General features: G+C 49.6%; 1 protein-coding gene across 1 annotated transcript in view; it reads right to left on the bottom strand.

Annotated features, from left to right (window-relative positions):
- Positions 1-1,444, bottom strand: part of USP6NL (USP6 N-terminal like) — a 116,176-nt gene extending 114,732 nt beyond the window's left edge. The window contains 1 exon segment of the mRNA XM_077340799.1: positions 730-1,444. Coding sequence (XP_077196914.1) covers positions 730-802 — 73 coding nt within the window. The 5' untranslated portion in view covers positions 803-1,444.
- Between the last annotated feature and the right edge of the window lie 21,003 nt (positions 1,445-22,447).

The following is a 22,447-nucleotide window of genomic DNA, read 5'->3' as shown; positions in this document are numbered from 1 at the left end:
GGCAGATTTCAAGAAGGCAAAAGTAGCAAAAGCTACTGTGTTAACTCTCCAGGGATGGGATGGAATACCAGGAAACATTTCAGAGTTTTAGGAACAGACCTAAAACATTCCAGCACACCACGTAAAATAGCAGGTGCCATTCTACCGAAAGAACTGTAGAGCCAGGATGAGCCGTGGTATACTTTCCTATAACGTTTCTTTCAAGTTGAATATGCTAAACAGGACACGCTTTGCAAAAGAACGGACAAGATCACGCCACCAACTGTTCCCAAGAAGTGCCGATATCTACGTTCTCCATTATAGTACTCCAGCTCTAAAATCATCTGCGAGGAATTCCAGGGCTAGCTTAAACCGTGCTCCATTGCAGGGACTGGAAATCCTTTTTCGATCGGGGAGGGAGGGCCGGGGGAGAGGGGGGGAGGAAGAGAGAGCGTGCCGCCAAAGTATCTCCGTACAATCAAATATCACCCGCGGTTATTGAAGGTGATTAAGGATTCTCTTTAGGAGAGCCGTGGCTGATTACGCCGGCTTTATCGCCGCTGCCGGGAGAGATTCGGAGTGTCAGCGAGCAACACGCAGCCTTGAAATAAAGATGGAACGGGCGTTCGGCAGTCACTCAATTGCCAATTTGCAAGATAACGCTTCGTGGGGAAAAAGGAGGAGGGGAAAAAAAATCCCCCCACGAATTACTCGAACGCTAAGGGCGAATGTTTCCGGGCTGGCTCCTACCTTTCTTGGCCGCGTCTGCTCGCCGCCGCGCCGGGGAGACCAGCTCCTTCACAATCTGCAGGACTTGAATCATTGCTAGTTAGCAAGAGCGTAGACACCAGCTGCTCCCCTGGAATTCCAACAGGTTTCATCCCTCCAGATCGTTACGCGTCCCGCCTTCGGAGGAGCGGAGCGGAGCGCGACGCGGCGGCGGTGCTCCGGCTGCCTTCTTGGGGAGACGCTTTTCGGCGCCCTGACAACTGGGTCGGCAGAGGTGATTTGATTTAAAGGGGCTCCGGTACAGGGACGGGAAAGGCAGTGACAGATGGGCGTCAGGGCCGCTCGTCGGAAAGCGCTTGGGACCTCGAGCCCCGAAAGAATATAGGGAACCTCAAGCCCCAAATTGGCATCCTCTAGACTAGGGACGGAGACAGGGGGACTGACGTCCTGCTCGTTTCCGAGGAACACTAAGAGCGTTAAGGGAGCAAAACCACAGAGCGCCTTGAACTTTGAGCCTCTAGCCATGCTGCAGTTAATCAAGAGCGTTTCAAAGTGCAGCCATAACAGTCCTCCGGTGCCTGCTTCTTGCCTGCGTCTCGTGCGCGCCTGGCTCCGACATCCCACCGCACACAAGCAGAATTCTCTGGCACATTATGCCGCACGCAGAAAAGCCTATGCGTATTCCAGACGTTCCTTGTTCTCGCCACCAGAGGCAAAGGCCTCGCTTTCCACCGGAGCCTCCGGATTGCCTCTGTCAAGTCGTTTTAGCCCCCGGGAATTTCAGGAATGCACGTGCCGCGTCACTCCATGAAATGTGCGCGGATCGTTCGTGGCACTTCCTGACCCGTGGCACCTGCTTCACAAGGTAACCCACAAAAGGTAGCTCGCGTGAAAGGAATGATCTTTTTTTCCACCTGCGAAATGAAAGCCCGCTTAAAAAAAGAAGAAGAAGAAGGTGGAAAATATATATTTTTTAAATTCCTACAAAGGCTTATGCGGTCGCACATTTGGAGAAGGAGAAAAAAGCCAACTGTGTTGCGGGGAAAAGTAAAACGTCCAGACAAATCACAGGTCATAACTAAAGCAGGTTAATGCTCTGGTGCCTTTTGACCTCCTTTTGTCTGAAAAACATGCTGACAGATTGGGGGGGGGGGGGTGGACACCAAGCTCATTCTGACTATGTCACATTTCATTGAGAAATGAAAATTTCTATTTCTATCCTGGCCCAACTTGAAGAGAGGGGTGTTGAGGAGTTGACAATTCTCCTCCCTTTTGGTCAGCACAGATTAGCAAGGTCTTGATGCACAAAACTCAGAAGTACAAGCATCAAAACTATATTGAGAACAATACCTGGACAATCCTACTCCCCAAACACCATGGGGTCCTAAAATGGGTGAATTAGCCCAGCAACAAGCCTGAGCATAGCTGCGTTAGTATATATGACAAACTGACACTTCAGGCCCCTTATAATCATGGTTGGCTGAATCACACAACTGCCGGATGGAAGTTATCCATGTGTTGAAAGTGGAGAGCACCATGCATAATGCTCTAGACCAGGGGTGGGCGAACTGTGGCCCTCCAGATGTCCATGGACTACAATTCCCATGAGCCCCTGTCAGCATTTGCTGGGCACTCAGAACCCTGTCGCTCACCCCGCTGTAACCTGCCACCCCCTTGAGCCTTCACAGAATCAGCCTCTCCATCAGATGGCTCTCCAGCCTCTGCTTAAAAATCTCCAAGGATGGAGGACCCACCACCTCCCGAGGAAGCCTGTTCCACTGAGGAACCGCTCCAACTGTCAGGAACTTCTTCCGGACATTGAGACGGAATTTAGAATCACAGAATCATAGAGTTTGAAGGGACCTCCTGGGTCATCTAGTCCAACCCCCTGCACTAAGCAGGACACTCACAACCCTATGGCTCATCCACTGTTACCTGCCACCCCCTTGAGCCTTCACAGAATCAGCCTCTCTGTCAGATGGCTACCCAGCCTCTGTTTAAACATTTCCAAAGATGGAGAACCTACCACCTCCCAAGGAAGCCTGTTCCACTGAGAAACCGCTCTAACTGCCAGGGGTTTAGACGTAATTTAGAATCACAGAATCATGGAAGGGACCTCCTGGGTCATCTAGTCCAACCCGCTGCACTGTGCAGGACACTCCCAACCCTCTCGCTCACCCACTGTCACCTGCCACCCCCCTTGAACCGTCACAGAATCAGCCTCTCCGTCAGATGGCTCTCCAGCCTCTGTTCTGGGTAGAAGGGAAAAACTCTGAGATTAAGAGCAAACTAAGAACAAACTACAAAAACGTCAACGATGCCAGTGAAGAGCACCGTGACTCCTTTGGCAAGCATCGCCGTGTTCAATCTCTGCAGCGTCAGAACGAGTGACCTCGATTCTGATTACTCAGCTGTCGTCAGTGAAGGCCAAAAACATCTCCATTAACTCCATTAGAATTAGCTATTCGTTGAAAAGCAGCTTTAAAAAAATATATACAAACTCTGTTGCCAGAAAGCAACACATTCACAGCATTAAGGGCAGCCCAAAAAGCCATTCTGCAAACCCTACTGTCTCACGCTTGCAGGATCAGCTTTATAAATGGGGGGGGGAGGTATCCTCCCCAACAAATCCTCTTTCCTCTTTGCATTCCCAAGGTCTAGTACAGGGGTAGTCAAACTGCAGCCCTCCAGATGTCCATGGACTACAATTCCCAGGAGCCCCTGCCAGCATTCGAGTCAGATTAAGCCCCGGGAGACCCAGGTTTGAATCCCCACTCTGGAAACTTATCGCATGGCCCTGGGACAGTCACACCCTGTCCTCCTTACCTGCCTCACAGGCTTGTTGTGAGGCTAAAATGAAGGAGAGGAAAATCACGTAAGCCACTGGGGGGTTCTCACCGGAGAGAAAGGCGAGGCATAAATAAACGAAGCAATAAGCAATTCCCTAAAAATCCTCTATGACCATTTTTGGACACAGGTGTCACAGGCCGATAGCAAATAACATGGCAAAATGCAGGTACGATCATGCCTCTGCCTAAAATCCGAGACTGAGGAAGTTAACCAATTAGAGCCGCTGGAAAGCCGACTTAAGTGGCACGAAGCCAAGCTGGAAGCAGGGGGGAAATATTATAGCCTAACGGGAAGCCTAAGTATCCCGCCGTCAATTTAGCAGGAACAAGACTAACCTTCAGGTCCATCACGACCAACTCCAGCAGAGAGCCATGGACATACAAGGCATTAGAATAGGGGTAGTCAAACTGCGGCCCTCCAGATGTCCATGGACTACAATTCCCCTGAGCCCCTGCCAGCGTTCGCTGGCAGGGGCTCATGGGAATTGTAGTCCATGGACATCTGGAGGGCCGCAGTTTGACGACTCCTGCATTACAAGCAAGTTAAGGTTTCTCTCCTCCCCCAATGATATTTACTCTCCCCAGGAAGAAGCCACCTGTGGGAACGGGGGTGGACAATTTCAGCTGATGACGTCTAGATGTTTAGAAACAGAGGAGCTAGGAAAGCCGGCGCTCTGAATTCTCGTCCAACCCACGCGGGGCCACCCTATTACGAACGGGGAAGTTAGAGGCGCGAGCCATCTGTTCCTACCCTCGCTGGTTTCCACGATTTAAGCCTCATCAATTTAAGTTTCCGACTTCACGCCTTACAAAACGCTCAGCAGCTCCATCTCCCATTTCCCTGCATGGTTTTTTTTTTTTTTTTTTAAGATTTACACTTTACGAAAAAGAAAAAAAAAAGATTCCTTAATAGGCCTACACAGATTCCCACGCTGTGCGACTCTCTACGCCAAACATCTTCTGGAGCTATGTTGTGACAAACAGCAAATGCGCACCTTTGCACCTTTTTCTGAGTTTCGGACTCAAAATATGGAGGGTGGGGGAACGTACCTCTGACGCCACCCGGTGATTTGGAGGCAATCTGGATCTTTCTGAACTTGAGGGTGGTACCGGATACAAGACTCTGATTTCCGGGGACATAGAACATTAGAGGAGCCCTACTGGATCAGTCCAGAAGTCAATCTAGTCCAGTATCCTAAGAACATCAAAAGAGCCCAGCTGGGTCAGAACAGGGTCCATGTAGTTCAGCATCCTAAGAACATCAGAAGAGTCCTGCTGGATTGGACCAATGGTCCATCTAGTCCAGCATTCTAAGATCAGAAGAGCCCTGCTGGGTCAGACCAATGATCCATCTATTCCAACATCTGAAGAACATCAGAAGAGTCCTGCTGGATTGGACCAATGGCCCATCTAGTCCAGCATTCTAAGATCAGAAGAGCCCTGCTGGGTCAGACCAATGATCCATCTATTCCAACATCCGAAGAACATCAGAAGAGTCCTGCTGGACTGGACCAATGGCCCATCTAGTCCAGCATTCTAAGATCAGAAGAGCCCTGCTGGGTCAGACCAATGGTCCATCTATTCCAACATCTGAAGAACATCAGAAGAGCCTTGCTGGATCTAGTCCAGCATTCTGTCTCACAGAGTGGTCAACGAGTTCCTCTAGACAAAATATATAAATATAATAATAAATGAATAAACAGGGCATAGAAGCCAAGGCCTTCCCCTGGCTCCAGGATTCAGAGAATTAGCGCCTCCCAATATGGAGGTTCCCCTCAGTCATTATGACTCCTAGTTGTTGTTAGACTTACCCTACATGAATCTATCTAATCCTTTTATATCCTTTTAGAAGGACATAAGAAACTAACAACTTGGGATTCCTAGGAAACTAAACCAGCCTCTTAAAGCTCAAAAGTTAGGGGAGCTCAGAATGCCTCCTTAGTGAAGTTCTTCCATAACCATGAGGTTGCAACTCAAAATGTCCTCACGTACCCACCAAACAAGCTTTTTTTGAGTGACAGGACAGCCTCTTCCTGCAATATCAATTCTCCGGCAAGACTGTATGGGAGAAAACTGTCCATCATTTATCCCATTCTGCTCAACTGCTCAACTTGGGCTACAAGCAGGGGTGGCCAAATGGCGGTTCTCCAGGTGTCCCTGGATTACAATTCCCATGAGTCTCTGGGAATTGTAATCCAGGGCCATCTGGAAAGTCATGGTTTGGCCACCCTTGGGCGCATGGATTGGCAGCCACTGTAGACATTATGGTATTAGGTTCACATGCTCCCAGAAGCCGGCCCTGACCAGCTGTCTAGCTGCAGCATTCAGCACTAGCTGTGACCGCTGACCAATCTTCAAAGGTAACCCCAAGCAGAGTGCACTGCAGTAGCCCAGCCTAGTTGTAACTAAGGAATGGGTCGCTGTGGCTAGAAGAAGAAGAAGAGTTGGTTCTTATATGCCACTTTTCTCTATCTGAAGGAGTCTCAAAGTGGCTTACATTCACCTTCCCTTTCCGCTCCCCACAACAGACACCCTGTGAGGTGGGTGAGGATGAGAGAGCCCTGATATCACTGCTCGGTCAGAACAGTTTTATCAGCGCAGTGGCGAGCTCAAGGTCATCCAGCTGGCTGCATGTGGGGGAGCGCAGATTCAAACCCGGCTTGCTAGATTAGAAGTCCACATTCCTAACCACTACACCAAGCTGGCTAGATCTGACTGACCCAGGAATGCACGCAGTTGGTGCCCCAGCCAAAGCTGGACGAAAGAACTCCAAACCATGGTGCCCACCTGGTTTCCAAAGGTGGCCAAGCGTGTCGAGTAGCACTCCCCAGCAGCTAACTTTTCAAGGAGAGCGTAACCCCCTCCAGGACAGGAGGGCTCTTCTTTACCAGGATTCCCTTTCTACTCTCCCAGAAAACGAAGATTCAGCTTGTTAACCCTCATCCCACCAAAGCACCAGCTCAGAACATTGTCATTATTATCATTATCATTTTTATTATTATTAAAATTATTCCCCGCCATTCCCGGAGACGACTCATGGCGGGTTACAGACGTCCGGGAAAAAAAAACATTAAAACCTTCATTAAAAGGACACAAAACCCAAGACATAAAACCACAATAGAACAGAGAAGATGGCAGAATATCACCCCACCCATCCCTGCGTCTAGAGTGGAGGTGGTGAACTCCCCCTCACTGGCAGTCTTCAAGCAAAGGTTGGATACACACTTTTCTTGGATGCTTTAGGATGCTTTGGGCTGATCCTGCGTTGAGCAGGGGGTTGGACTAGATGGCCTGTACGGCCCCTTCCAACTCTATGATTCTATGAGATTACTCAAGTTGTTGCTCAATACCAGAGCCTTCCTTGGACATTAAGTGGGAAAGAACGGTCCAGCCCAACAACTCCAGGCTTGTGATCTGGTGCCAGCTTGGCGTGGTGCTTAGGAGAATCAGGTTCGATTGACCGCTCTCCACCATAGGCAACCAGCTGGGTGACCTTGCTAGCCATTCCCCGTTTTCTCAGAACTCACTCAGCCCCACCTGCCCCGCAGCGTGCCTGCTGTGGGGAGAAGGATGGGAAGGTGATCGTGAGCCACTTTGAGACTCCTCTGGGTAGTGTAAAAAAGGTAAAGGTATCCCCTGTGCAAGCACCGAGTCATGTCTGACCCTTGGGGTGACGCCCTCCAGCGTTCTCATGGCAGACTCAATACGGGGTGGTTTGCCAGTGCCTTCCCCAGTCATTACCGTTTACCCCCCCAGCAAGCTGGGTACTTATTTTAGCGACCTCGGGAGGATGGAAGGCTGAGTCAACCTTGCGCCGGCTGCTGGGATCAAACTCCCAGCCTCATGGGCAGAGCTTCAGACAGCATGTCGGCTGCTTTACCGCCCTGCGCCACAAAAGGCTCTGGGTAGTGAAAAGCAGGGTGCAACCCCGCCCCCCCCAGCTCTTCTTCTTCTAAACCACACAGAGCCAAGAGAGAGGTGATTTCTGAACAACATATCTAGGACTGAACAGCACAACGCAAACAAAAACTGCGGGCAGAACGGGGGAAGAAAAAGATCTGTAACGGTAATCGGCACGGTAGTTTTCAAGGACAGCAAGGCGGGTGTGTAACCTTCCCCCGCTAAGGTTGAAAAGCAGAGCAGCTCTGCCAGAAGTAAATGAATCACTGGAAATACGGGATTCTTTTCACCCCGATCCAATTCAAAGAGACAGCCGGAGAAAAGGGGCCCACCGCTGCCCTCCTTCATCAGCGTCCTACAGTTTTCATCAGGGTTGGGGAGGGGATAGAGGACGCGAATGAGACAATTACCCACCTTCCCGTCTCCCGGGGACGTGAAGGGAACCGCACAATTCCATCTGTCACAGTCCGTTAGCAAGATCAAAACCTCCGCCACATGCAGCGGGTTGGCGGCGATACTTAATCGGCGATAGACCAGGGAAGAGCCACAACGTGGAGGACGCCGGCTTTCACTTATCCGCCGGAAAGAAGGCGGATTCATTAGAAACTCGCCACAACTGGACAGCCGCAATAAATTCCGGCTAGTTAAAACGCTGCCTTTTGCTTTATCCTCATAAAAACTCTCGACGCGTTAAGAGACGTTTTGTCAGAGAGCCTTGGGTTTAAATACTCTTTACGTCAAGCTCTTAGCGGGCGAGGGAAGTTCTCCTCTTCCGATGGTTCGTTTGGAGAAAGACGACTGGGGTAAAGGGGCGAAGAGCTACGTTTTTAAACTAAACAAGGCCATGACGGACATTCAGTTGAAAGAACAATGAGGGAGCGATGGTTGGACTTGTGCTTGAGCACCAAGGTGTGATGGCCACGAGGGGTGTTCGTAAATGCGGTCAACTTGCAGACAACATATGGCGACTCCATGGGGCATGTTCCTTTCTGCTGGTGACGACCTTGACATCCCAACCTTCCCCCAAGGAGGGGAACCTGAGGTCACCCCACATCGCCTGTTTCTTTAGATCTTTGGTGGAAAGAACCATCAAGTCATAAGCCAGCTTTGGGAGACTCCATCAGGTTTTTTGGGGGAAAAGACATTCAAGGTGGTTGGCTTCTCCTTCCTTGGAAGTTTTAAAGCAGAGGCTAAATAGTTATCAGACAGAAATGCTGATTGTGTGAATTTAGGCAGACTGTGAGTGGGTGGGTCAAAAGGATTGTGTGGGTGCTTGGCTCTTGTGACCCTTTCTTGCATGCCCAGGGAAATGTCGATTGCCGTTTTGGGGTCGGGAGGCAAATTTCTTCCAGGCCAAACTGGCGAGGGATTGTGTCGTGGGGGGGGGGGGGGGGGGGGTGGAATTGGGGTCACTGTGGGTGGGCAGGTAGTTGTGAGTCTCCTGCATTCTGCAGGGGGTTGATCTAGATGGCCCTGGAGGGCCCTTCCAACTCCATGATTCTATAGGGGAATGAAGGAGGCCACTTTGGCTTCCCATTGGGGAAAAAGGTAGGGTATACATGAAACAGGTATGTTAAGGAAATAATCTCTTGGCAGAAGTTCAGCCAGTGACCGCCAGGACTGTGCGATGATTTGAAGCCAGGCACCTCGTCTCCCCAGCACAGAACACGGTAGCCTGAAATGTGGGGGCATGGGGGGGTCACAGATAAAAACCTCATGACCATGAAAAAATATATACACCTTTTAAAACACAGCATTTCTAAGGGTTTGCGACTACTACACAGATACACCACTAATGAGAGGCTGTGTAACACAGTACGGTTTGCAAATTGTTATTTGCAAAAAAGCAGACATACAGCGGGCAGGAGTTGGGATGGTGTTGGCAGAGAACACAAGAAAAACACTTCACCCAGCCAGCAACGCACTCCGCCTGGAGCTGCTTGTGAATGTGGAACTTGTTTCCCTCCTTAATTTCCATCGGCTCTCCGGATCAAAGTGGTTGTGTCCAATTAGAAAGGACACCGACTTAAGAAACACCAAGAAGCTCCACAAAAGATTTCTTTTTGGGGAAAAAAAAGAAAAAGAAAGCCTAACGGATCAATGCCTGCGTGGCCAAAAATAGCTCCGAGACGTCTCATGTGTCCTTCTAAAACAAACACAAGAGATAAGTATTTGAAGACCAGAAATAACTGCATGACCATGAATAATTCAGCAGAGGAGAGGAAAAAGTTCGGGACTGGATCAAGCACAGCTCCTTCCCTGCCTCTCCCACCACACACACACACACACACACACACACACACAATTATCTCCTGTCCTTCTACAGAGATTAAGTCTTGATGTCACCATCAGAGCATGTTCCCAAGGGCCAAACAAACCAAAGTATTGTTCAAACAGGTCTAGTAGTGTGTCTGTTAGGCATGGTGACTGAAGCGAACCTCCACATTTAGAGGTACTACATCTTTGAATCCCAACGCCAGGAAGCAACATGAAGAGGTCTTCATCACTATGCCCTGTTGTTGGCCCTCCAGAGGAACTGGTTGGCCACTGGGTGAGACAGGATACTAGATTAGATGGCTTGATCCAGCAGGTTTCCTATGTTCTTCGGATGCGGGACTAAAATGACCGGTACGATCCAACAGGACACTTCTGGTGTTCTTAGGATGCTGGACTAGATGGACCACTTGTCTGACCCGGCAGGACTCATGTTCTCAGGATGCTGGACTAGATGGACCACTGGTCTGATCCACCAGGGCTCTTCTTGTGTTCTTAGGATGCTGGTCTAGATAGACCCCTGGTCTGATCCAGCATGGCTCTCCTGATGTTCTTAGGATGCTGGACTAGATGGACCCCTGGTCTGATCCAGCAGGGCTCTTCTGGTGTTCTTAGGATGCTGGTCTAGATAGACCCCTGGTCTGACCCAGCAGGGCTCTTCTGGTGTTCTTAGGATGCTGGTCTAGATAGACCCCTGGTCTGACCCAGCAGGGCTCTTCTGATGTTCTTAGGATGCTGGACTAGATGGACCCCTGGTCTGATCCAGCAGGGCTCTTCTGGTGTTCTTAGGATGCTGGACTAGATAGACCCCTGGTCTGATCCAGCAGGGCTCTTCTGATGTTCTTAGGATGCTGGTCTAGATAGACCCCTGGTCTGATCCAGCAGGGCTCTTCTTATGTTCTTAGGATGCTGGACTAGATAGACCCCTGGTCTGATCCAGCAAGGCATTAGCTTCAACCTACATAGCAAGACATGATCCGGCTTGATAGAACACCACGGCCAAGCCTTTCTGTACTCAAAGACAATAAAGTTGCTTTCTGCAGTGCTTATTCCCCTTTATTCTTTCACCGCTATCTTTGAAAAGGGAACGACAACCAAGGCCGAGGCTGGCTACGTCTCTGCAGCTGCGTTATCCATCTTTCTCCTGAATGTTTGCCATTAACGCTTGCACTAGCAGTACAACTTATTAAATTTTCCAAGTGCTCTATAATTACTGCACAAAGAAAACTGCCGGGCGACCGGTTGGAGGCTGTGCGTCTGTCTCTGCAAAACCTGGGATGACCTTAAGCCGCTGACCTTTCTGCTAAGGAGCTACACTTATCGGTTCCTTGCGCAATCCCAAGGCATTGTTTAAACAGAAAGGTCACAGAGCATGTCATGTTCGGGAAACGGGGGTTTCATTCCACCGCAGAAAGCAAACCTCCTGTGGGGTATTTTCTCCGTCTTCTTGGCCAGCGTCCCAAACAAGTAGTGCCTAAACTGTTCATAGAGTTGTCAACCTGTAGAAGATTGGTTGGTTTTTATACCCTGCTTTTCACTGCCAGGAGGCGTCTCAAAGTGGCTTGCAATCGCCTTCCCTTCCTCTCCCCACCACAGACACCCTGTGAGGGAGGGGAGGCTGAGAGAGCCCTGAGATTACTGAAGAAGAAGAAGAAGAGTTGGTTCTTATATGCCACTTTTCTCTACCCGAAGGCGTCTCAAAGCGGCTTGCAATCGCCTTCCCTTTCCTCTCCCCACAACAGCCACCCTGTGAGGGAGGTAGTGCCGAGGCAGATCTGATGGGACCGTTCTGTAAGACCAGCACTATCAGGCCTGTGAGTAGCTTGAGGTCACACAATCGGCAGCATGTGGAGGAATGGGGGAATCAAACCCAGCTCTCCAGATTAGAAATAGCTGCATTTAACCATCACATGAAGCTGGTAGTGGGTAGAGATTGCCCAGGATTACAAGAGATCTGCAGGTGATGGAGATAAATTCACCTGGGGAAAAAAGCTGTTTGGGAAGGTGGGCTCACTCTGTGGCTTTATATCCCTTCCCAAGCCCCATCCTCCTCAAGCTCCATGCCCAAATCCTCCAGCTCAGGAGTGGGCAAGCTGTGGCCCTCCAGATGTCCATGGACTACAATTCCCATGAGCCCCTGCCAGCGAATTCTGGCAGGGGCTCATGGGAATTGTAGTCCATGGACATCTGGAGGGCCACAGCTTCCCCACCCCTGCTCCAGGTATTTCCCAACCCGCAGCTGAAAATCCCACCTATTCCCCCATTTCCTGAAACTCTTTTCCGTGGTTTACACCAACGGAGAGAATCTGGTTTTGCAGCTTTGTCTTTCTCATGAGTGTGTCAAACCAGGAAATGGGCTCCGATGGCTTTAAATGCCAGGTGGATGTCAAAGTTCAATGCTTTCCCACAGGGATCCTAAAGCAAGCAAGTCAGAAGCAGAGGTCCCACGCTGACGTTGGTCACTCCGGCTCTGCCCCCTTTCAAACTGGGTCCCGCATCCTCCCTACAAGAGGACCACCCGCCTTCCAGTATTCGCGCACGGAGATGAGAGAACAGAGTCAGGGATGCGCAGAGAAAGGGATGGGGAAATGTGGTAAAGAAGAGTTGGTTCTTATATGCTGCTTTTCTCTACCTGAAGGAGTCTCAAAGCGGCTTACAATCTCCTTCCCTTTCCTCTCCCCACAACAGGCACCCTGCGAGGGAGGTGAGGCTGAGAGAGCCCTGAGATTACTGAAGAAGAAGAATTAGTACTTATATGCCTCTTTTCTCTACCCGAAGGAGTCTCAAAGCGGCTTCCCATCACCTTCCCTTTCCTCTCCCCACAACAGACCCCCTGTGAGGGAGGGGAGGCTGAGAGTGCTGCGGACAGGACTGCTCTGTGAGAACAGCTCTAACAGGTCTGTAGCGAGCCCAAGGTCCCCCAGCTGGCTGCATGTGGAGGAGCGGGGAACCCAACCTGGCTTGCCAGATTAGAAAGCTGGCGCTCTTAACCACTATACCAAGCTGTTTTTTGCCCATCTGGGACAACAGAGAGAACGGAACGGCTGCCCTTTGGAATCCAAGTGCACCCAAGGAAAGGTTACCAAGAGATAACAAGGAATGACAACGAGGAAGAGGAAGAAAAAGAGTTGGTTTTCATACCCCACTTGTCACAACTCGAAGGCGTCTCAAAGCAGCTTACAATCTCCTTCCCTTCCTCTCCCCACAACAGACACTCTGTGAGGCAGGTGTGGCCGAGACAGAATCATAGGATAATAGAGTTGGAAGGGACCTCCAGGGTCATCCAGCCCAACCCCCCTGATGTGACCGCTCTGTGAGAACAGCCCTATCAGGACTGCGACTAGCCCAAGGTCATGCAGCTGGCAGGAAGTGGAGAAGCAGGGAATCAAACCCGACTCACCAGATTAGAATCTGCCCCTCTAAACCACAACACCGTACACAGTCCGCTTCATACCGGTGAAGTTGAGTTTACACAAAACTTACAATGAGCATTAGCCTCCTTTGCTGATGGTCCCTTAGTCAGCACAGGAAGCCCGATCCCCACAAGAACTGTTTCTTCCCAGGCCAGCCCCTTCCCTCCTTGCATGTCACGCCAGTGACAAATGGACTGGCAGCATAGCCGCCTCCCACACGTGACGCCAGGCTCCCAACTTTCCCAAGGGCAAAGCAAACATCTGAACAGCGGTGCCATATTCCCTGCACGAGAGAGATGCACCAACAAGGCAGAGATACGTCAAGGACAGCGACAGAGACCCAAGCACAAGGATGATCCTTGTAAGGGGCCGGACAAACAGGTACTCTACAAAAATTCCCACCTTGCGAACAGTGAGGCTCCGTAATGCACAAAAGATGCCTTTGAAACATCTCCAGAACAGGAGGAAACATTTTGTTCAGACCTGTGCAAGTCTTCTGACCCAGAGGTGAGAAAAATCACTCTTTAGAACGCTGGTAACACCATACTTTCATTTACCTCTGCAGACCTGAGAACGGGATCGTTACACTGCCTCAAACAGCTCCCACTCAGTTCTGCAGGGGAATTTCCAGGGGGAGCAAATTAATATTTGAACAAGCGAAGGGGATGGGGCAGCCGGTGAGGGAGAAGAGGGGAGGGACCGACGGGAGACTCTCTGCTTCATTCAGAGTCAGCTGAAACAGTGGAAAGGTCTCCAAAGCTTCCAGAGAGGTCTGCTTTTAACAACTGGTAACCGAAGATGCTGCTTTTGTATCAAACTCCAGGCCGCGGGTATCCGCTACAGAAAATGTACTCACTCATGGCTGGTATCTTCTGTTCTTATAGTCCCAGGCAGGCTTCAAGCTAAGGTATCTTGTCCAAGATTTCTCAGGGGTATACATGTCCTAGCCGAAGGGAGAAAGAAAACACACACACGGACAAAACAGAAAGGCAATATTAGTTTCTGAATATACCCGTGCAATTAAAAGCGGCGCATTAAACGACAAATCTAATGCTCACGGCAGACACACGCCACCAGCACAAAGACCAGCTAGGGAGAAGAAAGCCAGTTCTCAAGCAGTAATGCTTCCCAGGGGGGTGGGGGTAAAATGCATTCTGATATGCTGTATACGACATTATTTTTTCCCCTCCCCAGCATTAAAGGGGGTGGAGGGGGTGACACATCCACAGGAAACACAAATCTAAGTATCTAAGTACAAATATGTTGCGTGCGTCTGACGGACCGCCCCGAGTCTGCTATAGCGGAGAGAGCAGTTCATAAATTTATCTATTATATTTATAGGCCGCCGCTCTTGAGCCAGCCAGCACGTGGCAGCTAGCCACCTTTGGAAATACATAATTAAAATTATAAAACCTAGACACTGTATACTAAAACATAAACATAAATGCCCCCCCCCCCAATAGAATCATAGAGCTGGAAGGGAACTCTTTGGTCATCTAGTCCAACCCCCTGCACTATGCAGGACACTCAAATCCCAATCGCTCATCCACTGTCACCTGCCACCCCCCTGAGCCTTCACAGAATCAGCCTCTCCGTAAGATGGCTCTCCAGCCTCTGCTTAAAAACCTCCAAAGATGGAGAACCCACCACCTCCCGAGGAAGCCTGTTCCACTGAGGAACCGCTCTAACTGTCAGGAACTTCTTCTGGAGGATTAGATGGAATTTCTTTTGAATTAATTTCATCCCATGGGTTCTGGTCCGTTCCTCCGGGGCAAGAGAGAACAACTCTGCTCCATCCTCTATACGGCAGCCATTTAAATACTTGAAGACGGTTATCAGATCCCCTCTCAGTCGTCTCCTCTCCAGGTGAAACAGACCAAGCTCCCCCAACCTCTCTTCATACGTCTTGGTCTCCAAACCCCTCACCATCTTTGTTGCCCTCCTCTGGACACGCTCCAGTTTCTCTACATCCCTCTTCAACTGGGGTGCCCAAAACTGAACACAATACTCCAAGTGAGGCCGAACCAGAGCACAGTAAAGCGGTCCCATCACCTCCCGTCATCTGGACACGATACTCTGTTTGATACACACAGTCCCCCATACAGCCCCCCCCCCCTCGACTGCCATGCCCAGGTAGACGTAGAGGTTACCTAACTGGAGGATGTTAGAGGAGGGGCCCAAGATACCTCCTCAACCTGGCCGCAACCAAAAGCCTGGTGGAAAAGCTCTGTCTTACAGACGCTGAGAAACTGCATCAAATCCCGCAGCTCTTCTGAGAGTTAATTTCACCAGGCAAGAGCCAGGGCTGGGTAAACTGCACGAGAGCTGGGGATTGCCAACCGATTAGTATTCGCAGAGCGGAGGAAATCTAAACAAATAAATAAAACAGTGGTGACCCTATAAATCAGGCTTTCGCAACCAGGGTTTCTTGATGGCCCTGGAAGGATTTCCTGAATGGGCGGGAGTGGATTAATTTTTATATTTTTAAAAATTTGATAAACATTTATCAGGTGATAGGACCATATACGGTCACGTCGACCTGCCCCCCCTCCCAAAACGGCCAGAGATGGCCCTGAAGGGGGCGGGAAGGGGAGGGGCCCTGGGTGGGCGTGTCCACAGCTCTGCTTCTCAACCACAATCTGCATGATGGCGTCACTTCTAGGGTTTTCTGGAAGCTTGAAGAATGTTTCAGGGGTTCCTCGGTGCTTAAAAAGGTAAGAAAGGGGGCTATAAATCAGGGGTCGTCAAACTGCGGCCCTCCAGATGTCCATGGACTACAATTCCCATGAGCCCCTGCCAGCGTTTGCTGGCAGGGGCTCATGGAAATTGTAGTCCATTGACATCTGGAGGGCCGCAGTTTGACGACCCCTGCTATAAATGAACTTTCCCTCAAATGACCTATCCTTAACAGCCTTACTCCGGTCTTGCAATCTGAGGGCCGGGTGGTTTCCTTGACTGCCGTAAACCCATCTTGAGTAATGTCTTTCTGTAGTTTCCCCCCATTGCTCCAAGGAGAGCTTCAAGGGGAAACCGACCTTCCCCTCTTCTGGGGATGTTCCAGATCCCCTTTCCCCTGATTTGAGGGCGTCATGTTTCCTTTTCGGGCAGTAAAGCCTTTTGTCCTCAAGCAGAGAAAGATGACGTGCAGGCAAGGTTCTCCACAAACCGCTGAGTGAGAAGAAAGGTAAACCTTAAGCCAGCGCCCAACTAATTTATTCACAAGGAAGAAAATTGCTTAAAGCATTTCAATTTTTTTCCCCCACGCGCGCACACACACACACACACACAAAGCCCTCTTCAGGAACATCAGCTCTTAAAATCCTCAAGGCAACTAAGCAACCCCACCAAGATTCTCTCTCCAGGGACTAATCCCTGCTCAGATCTCTCCTCTCTCTAGCAAAAATTTGGAGCTCCCCCCCTCCTGCTTCCCGACATCCCAGGCCGTGAAGAACAAGCACCATTGGGAACGCAATAATAAAAACAACATTATTGACAACAACAACAAAATTATTTGCATCCCGCCCCTCCACAAGGCTCAGGGGGGGTAGCAGCACTAGAACAACACACAGAGGTTAAAATATTAAACATTTGCAATAGCTAGCACGCCAGGCAGGGGTTCGGTAGGAGCCGGTCTTCCTCTTCCTCCTCCTCCTCCCCATGGGAGGCCAGCCTATCGGGGTGGGTGTGGATTTTTAGCCACAACCATAAACCCAACGGAATAGCTCCATCTTACCGAGCCTGCGGAATTAGAATCAGAGTCGGAAGGGACCCCCTGCACTATGATTCAAGCGCCTTGAATCACAACCGAACCATAGGGTTTTCAAGGCGAGGGGTGGCCAGAGGTCGTTTTGTCCTTGCCTGCCGCTCCATAGTGACCCTGGACAGCCTGGGTGGTCTCCCATCCAAGTACTAACCCGGACCGACCCTGCTTAGCTCTGCGATCGGACGATTCACGTCAGGTGGGACAGGAAAGAATCGTGCATGGACGGAAGCTATGGGTTGCAGCCAACGCCGACAAGTCGAAGCCAAATTATGGTCAATCCCGGCCCAGGGAAGTATACCTGGCTGCGATCAGGGCCAGGACCTTTTCGGTCCTGGTGGAATGAGCTCCTGGAGGAGCTGCGGGCCCTGCGGGAACTTTTTGTGTTCCGCATGGCCTGCAAAACGGAGCTCTTGGGATTGTTAGATCTGGGATGAGTTTTTTGCCGCAGTATCTTATCATCATGGTTTTTGAATTGTATTAGTATTTTATGTCTGTTTTAAGGGGGTTTATCCAGACGTTGTAACCTGCCTCGAGCCTTCAGGGAGAGGCAGGCAATCAATTAAAAAAATAATAAATATAAGGTGACCCTCCCTTGGGTTTGCGGTCTCAACATCACCCTGACCTCTGCAAGCTGCAAGCCTGCCTCTGTTCTGCATGACAACTTCTTCCCTCGCTACATATCCTAACCTCATTCAGCTCTTCTCTCTGCATTCCTCACGGTTCCCTCTTCATTTTATTTCATCTGGGGCAGTGGGACTGTAACGTGATGTAATGAAGGATGCAATGTAATTTAGAATCTAGCTCTCTGGTTTTAGGACAGGAGACGGAACTCAGCATGGCTTGTCGCTTGTGGGGATGCTTCCATGCTCAGGTGGAGGCGGAGGGGGCTAGCCAGGGGTCTCTTTTAATTACTTCTGCTAAGCACTGGGAAGGCGTCTGCCGTTAATCACTGATCTTAATGTTTTTATTCCCCTTACGCTTTTGGGGAATGGCAACTGGACCCCAAGGACTGGTGAACTCAGTCCGTTATTTTAACAAGGCATTATTGAGTCTTCATTATGATGCAGATCTACTGGAAATCTTTGTGGTAGGGTTTACTAATTTACTGCTAATCTACTCCCTCCTCATCCCTGTATTCTGACGACTCCTGTTTCATTGTCCGAGGAGGCATGAATGCACCTGAGAGTTCACACCTTGAATAAAACTTTGTTGGTTTTAAAGGTGCCGTGGAACTCAAATTTTGTTCAGCTTCTTCCCTTGTGTGCAGAAGTGAAGTCCAGTCGCTTCTGACTTATGGCCAGCTTCTGAAATAATGTCCACCAAAAGGTCCTGCTGTTATCAGCCTCGCTCAGAAGAAGAAGAATTAGGTTTTCTGACCCGCTTTTCACTGCCCAAAGGAGTCTCAAAGCAGCTTACAATCACCTTCCCGTTCCTCTCCCCACAACAAACACCCTGTGAGGGAGGGGAGGCTGAGAGAGCCCTGATATTACTGAAGAGGAAGAAGAGTTGGTTCTTATAGGCCGCTTTTCTCTACCCGAAGGAGTCTCAAAGCAGCTTCAAATCACCTTCCCTTTCCTCTCCCCACAACAGACACCCTGTGAGAGAGGTGAGGCTGAGAGAGCCCTGAGGTTACTGCTTGGTCAGAACAGCTCTAACAGGACTGTGACTAGCCCAAGGTCACCCAGCTGGCCGCAGGTGAAAGAGCGGGGAATCAAACCTGGCTCGCCAGATTAGAGGCCACTGCTCTTAACCAATGCACGCTGGCTCCCTTGAAAACAGAAGGTCACGGCGTCCGTGATGGAATCAATTAATCTCATATTCTGAACAATCGCACCACTTCCAAGGTCTCTCAAAGCCTGAAGAACGTTTCAGGAGTTTCCCTGAGGGTAAAAAGATTGAGAAAAGCTGATGGTTAACTGTCGGAGGAGATTAAAGAGGGTGGCAGGATAGGACAGGTTTCTAACTTATCCTTTAACTGTGTTTTTATAGAATCATAGAATCAAAGTCGGAAGGGACCTCCAGGGTCATCTAGTCTAACCCCCTGCACAATGCAAGAATTCACAACTACCTGCCTACACATAGTGATCCCAATTTCATGCCCAAATGAGCCCCCCCACACACACACCAAAACTCTCCAAAATCCAGCCTGGCCTGGAGGGAATTCACCTCCCATCCCACAGTGGTCATCAGCAATTCCCTGGGTGTGCAAGGAAGGGCCACTAGAGACAAACACTGGCACATCCCACTCACTCACAATCACAATATTTTTGCTTATTGTGGGAGGTGCAGTATAAAAATCAAATAATCAGTCATGTCACCAACAGACCATGTTCTCAGTTTAGTCATTTCGCTTCTTGGGGAGAATTCATTCTCGATTTGATCTAGAACAGGGGTAGTCAAACTGTGGCCCTCCAGATGTCCATGGACTACAATTCCCAGGAGCCCCTGCCAGCGAATGCTGGCAGGGGCTCCTGGGAATTGTAGTCCATGGACATCTGGAGGGCCGCAGTTTGACTACCCCTGATCTAGAACTTGTCATCCCTTGGGAATTACTAACGTAGGCACAAGAAACGACTGATTAAAAAACAACAACACAAGAGCAGGGCGATAGAACCAAATATATCCTCTGGAAATCCACCAACTCTGCTAACCTAACGAGCTAATGCCATGGGCCAGCTTCTTCAACACCGTGGAGCTTAAGATAAAAGAGAAAGTAATTATCCCACACGCTTCATATGCGTCTGAGCATAACATTTGCAGCTTCAAACCAAATCCTAGAGAGAGAAAAGCAGGAAAGCTACCAGATTTGACGCTGAAGCTGGTTCATCAGCTACAAAACCTAACAAACAGGCCAGCTGCCAAATCTGAAATGGAAGCAATTCAAAGGGGAGGAAGAAAGAAGGCAACTTCTTTATATATACCGTTTTTCACTACCTGGAGAAGTCCCTAAGCAGCTTACGTACCCCTTTCCCTTCCTCTCCCCACAACAGATACCCTGTGAGGCAGGTGGGGTTGACAGAGCTCTGAGAGAACTGCTCTGTGAAAACAGAGAGCTCTAAGAGAACTGTGACGAGACCAAGAGGAACTAAAGAGCCTGTTGATGAGGGTGAAGGAGGAGAGTGCAAAAGTTGGCTTGAAACTCAACATCAAGAAAACAAAGATCATGGCATCCGGCCCTCTCAATTCCTGGCAAATAGATGGGGAAGAAATGGAGATAGTGACAGATTTTATTTTCCTGAGCTCCAAGATCACTGCAGATGGGGACTGTAGCAAAGAAATTAAAAGACGCTTGCTCCTGGGGAGGAAAGCTATGGCAAATCTAGACAGCATCCTAAAAAGCAGAGACATCACCCTGCCAACAAAAGTGCGTTTAGTCAAGGCTATGGTCTTCCCAGTTGCAATGTATGGCTGTGAAAGTTGGACCATAAGGAAGGCCGAGCGTCAAAGAATTGAGGCTTTTGAACTCTGGTGCTGGAGAAGACTCTTGCGAGTCCCTTGGACTGCAAGGCGAACAAACCGGTCAGTCCTAGAGGAGATCAACCCTGACTGCTCTTTAGAAGGCCAGATCCTGAAGATGAAACTCAAATACTTTGGCCACCTCATGAGAAGGAAGGACTCCCTGGAGAAGAGCCTAATGCTGGGAGTGATCGAGGGCAAAAGAAGAAGGGGACGACAGAGAATGAGGTGGATGGATGGAGTCACTGAAGCAGTAGGTGCAAACTTAAATGGACTCCAGGGAACGGTAGAGGACAGGAAGGCCTGGAGGATCATTGTCCATGGGGTCGCGATGGGTCAACACGACTTCGCACATAACAACAACAATGGGTTTTAGTATTGGGGACTGTGAGTTATTTTATTGGGGTTTAATTCTGTCTTTTGTGTAACAAGAGAGTGGCGGGATAACAATTCAAAACTTACTAAATAAATATCAATAAATACACAGAGACCCCCTAAAGACGATCTCCTATTCAAGAGTAACCACATAGGCTTACCTTTGAGGGACCATTTACTGGTTTAATAAGGAAAAACTGTTATCCGCAAAATCCTTCGGCCAGTCTTCCTCTCCTCTCTCTCTCTTACAGAATTAACGTCCGACCTCTCTTTGAACAAGCGGGGAAAGTTATAGAATAGAATGCCATCTTTTTATTGTAAGAATGGGGTATTTATGGAGTTTTATGTGATTTTACTGTGATTTTATATTTTATTGTGAACCGCCGTGAGACCTTTTGGCGAACGGCGGTCTATAAATCCAATTATAAATAAATAAATAAATTGCCAGAAGGTGGCTCTGGGAGCCCCCAGTTCGAATCACACCTGAGCTATTGGTCTACTGCAGGGGTAGTCAAACTGCGGCCCTCCAGATGTCCATGGACTACAATTCCCAGGAATGCTGGCAGGGGCTCCTGGGAATTGTAGTCCATGGACATCTGGAGGGCCGCAGTTTGACTACCCCTGGTCTACTGCAACAGCACGGCTTAGAAAAAATGGCAGATCATGCATGTTGTGATAACAAAAGAGGGGGGGGGGAAAGAAACGACATTAGGCAAAGAGCTACACGTGACATTACCCTCTGCAGATGTCCACGTCCACTGAAGGATGTTTAGTCTATAGGGAGACCACCTACAGCTTGAGTAAATCCAGTTGGGTGCACTTCCCTCTTTATCATATTTTTCCGTGCTGGTGTTTAAACCAGGCTGACACTGTTGATAGAGACCGTCAATATCTCTTATATCTTAAGAAGACTGGTGCGTTTATTCACAGCTCAGAGGGCTGGCATGCAAGCTACAAAGGGGACAAGGTAGGGGGCATTTGGGGCTGGATACTTCCCCCTGCCCGTACTACGCAGCTTCTGTCTCCCCGGATAAATCCGTAAGAGGCAAGTCCCTACAAAGAGAACAGAGATGCAGTATTTGTGACTCTGCTGAATTTAAAGAACAGATGCTTTTCGGTACCCTGCATTTTACTACTCGGAGGAGTCTCAATACAGCTTGCAATCGCATACCCTTCCTCTCCCCGTCAACAGACACCCTGTGAGGCTGAGAGAGGTGAAGCGAGGGTGAGAGAGCTCAGAGAGAACTGTGCCTGGCCCAAGGTCGCCCGGCCAGCTGCATGCGGAGGAGTGGGGGATTTGTTAAACATTTACCAGGTGATATGACCATATATGATCATGTCATTCCTTGTCGTTCTCCCCCTCCCTCCCAAAATGGCCAATGATGGGCCTTGAGGGGGTGGGAAGGGGAGGGGTCCCGGGTGGGCGTGTCCACAGTTCTGCTTCCCAGCCATATTCTGCACGATGGTGCTACTTCTGGGGGTTTTCGAGGCCTGAAGAATGTTCCGGGGGTGTCTCAACGGTACAAAGGTTGAGAAAGGCGGATGTAGAGCAAAGGAAGCTATAATGCCACTCCATTCTGAATTTTTAATACCGTGTTCAGTTCTGGTTACCGCAATTCAAGAAGGATATTGACATGCTGGAACGTATTCAGAGGAGGGTGACTAGGATGACCGAGGGGTTAGGATCCAGGCCTTACGAGAAGGAGATG

Source organism: Paroedura picta, chromosome 5 (assembly GCF_049243985.1).
Source record: "Paroedura picta isolate Pp20150507F chromosome 5, Ppicta_v3.0, whole genome shotgun sequence".
NCBI classification, from domain to species: Eukaryota; Metazoa; Chordata; class Lepidosauria; order Squamata; family Gekkonidae; genus Paroedura; species Paroedura picta.
Note: the sequence above shows the minus strand (reverse complement) of the source record. Positions and strands in the feature narration are given on the sequence as shown.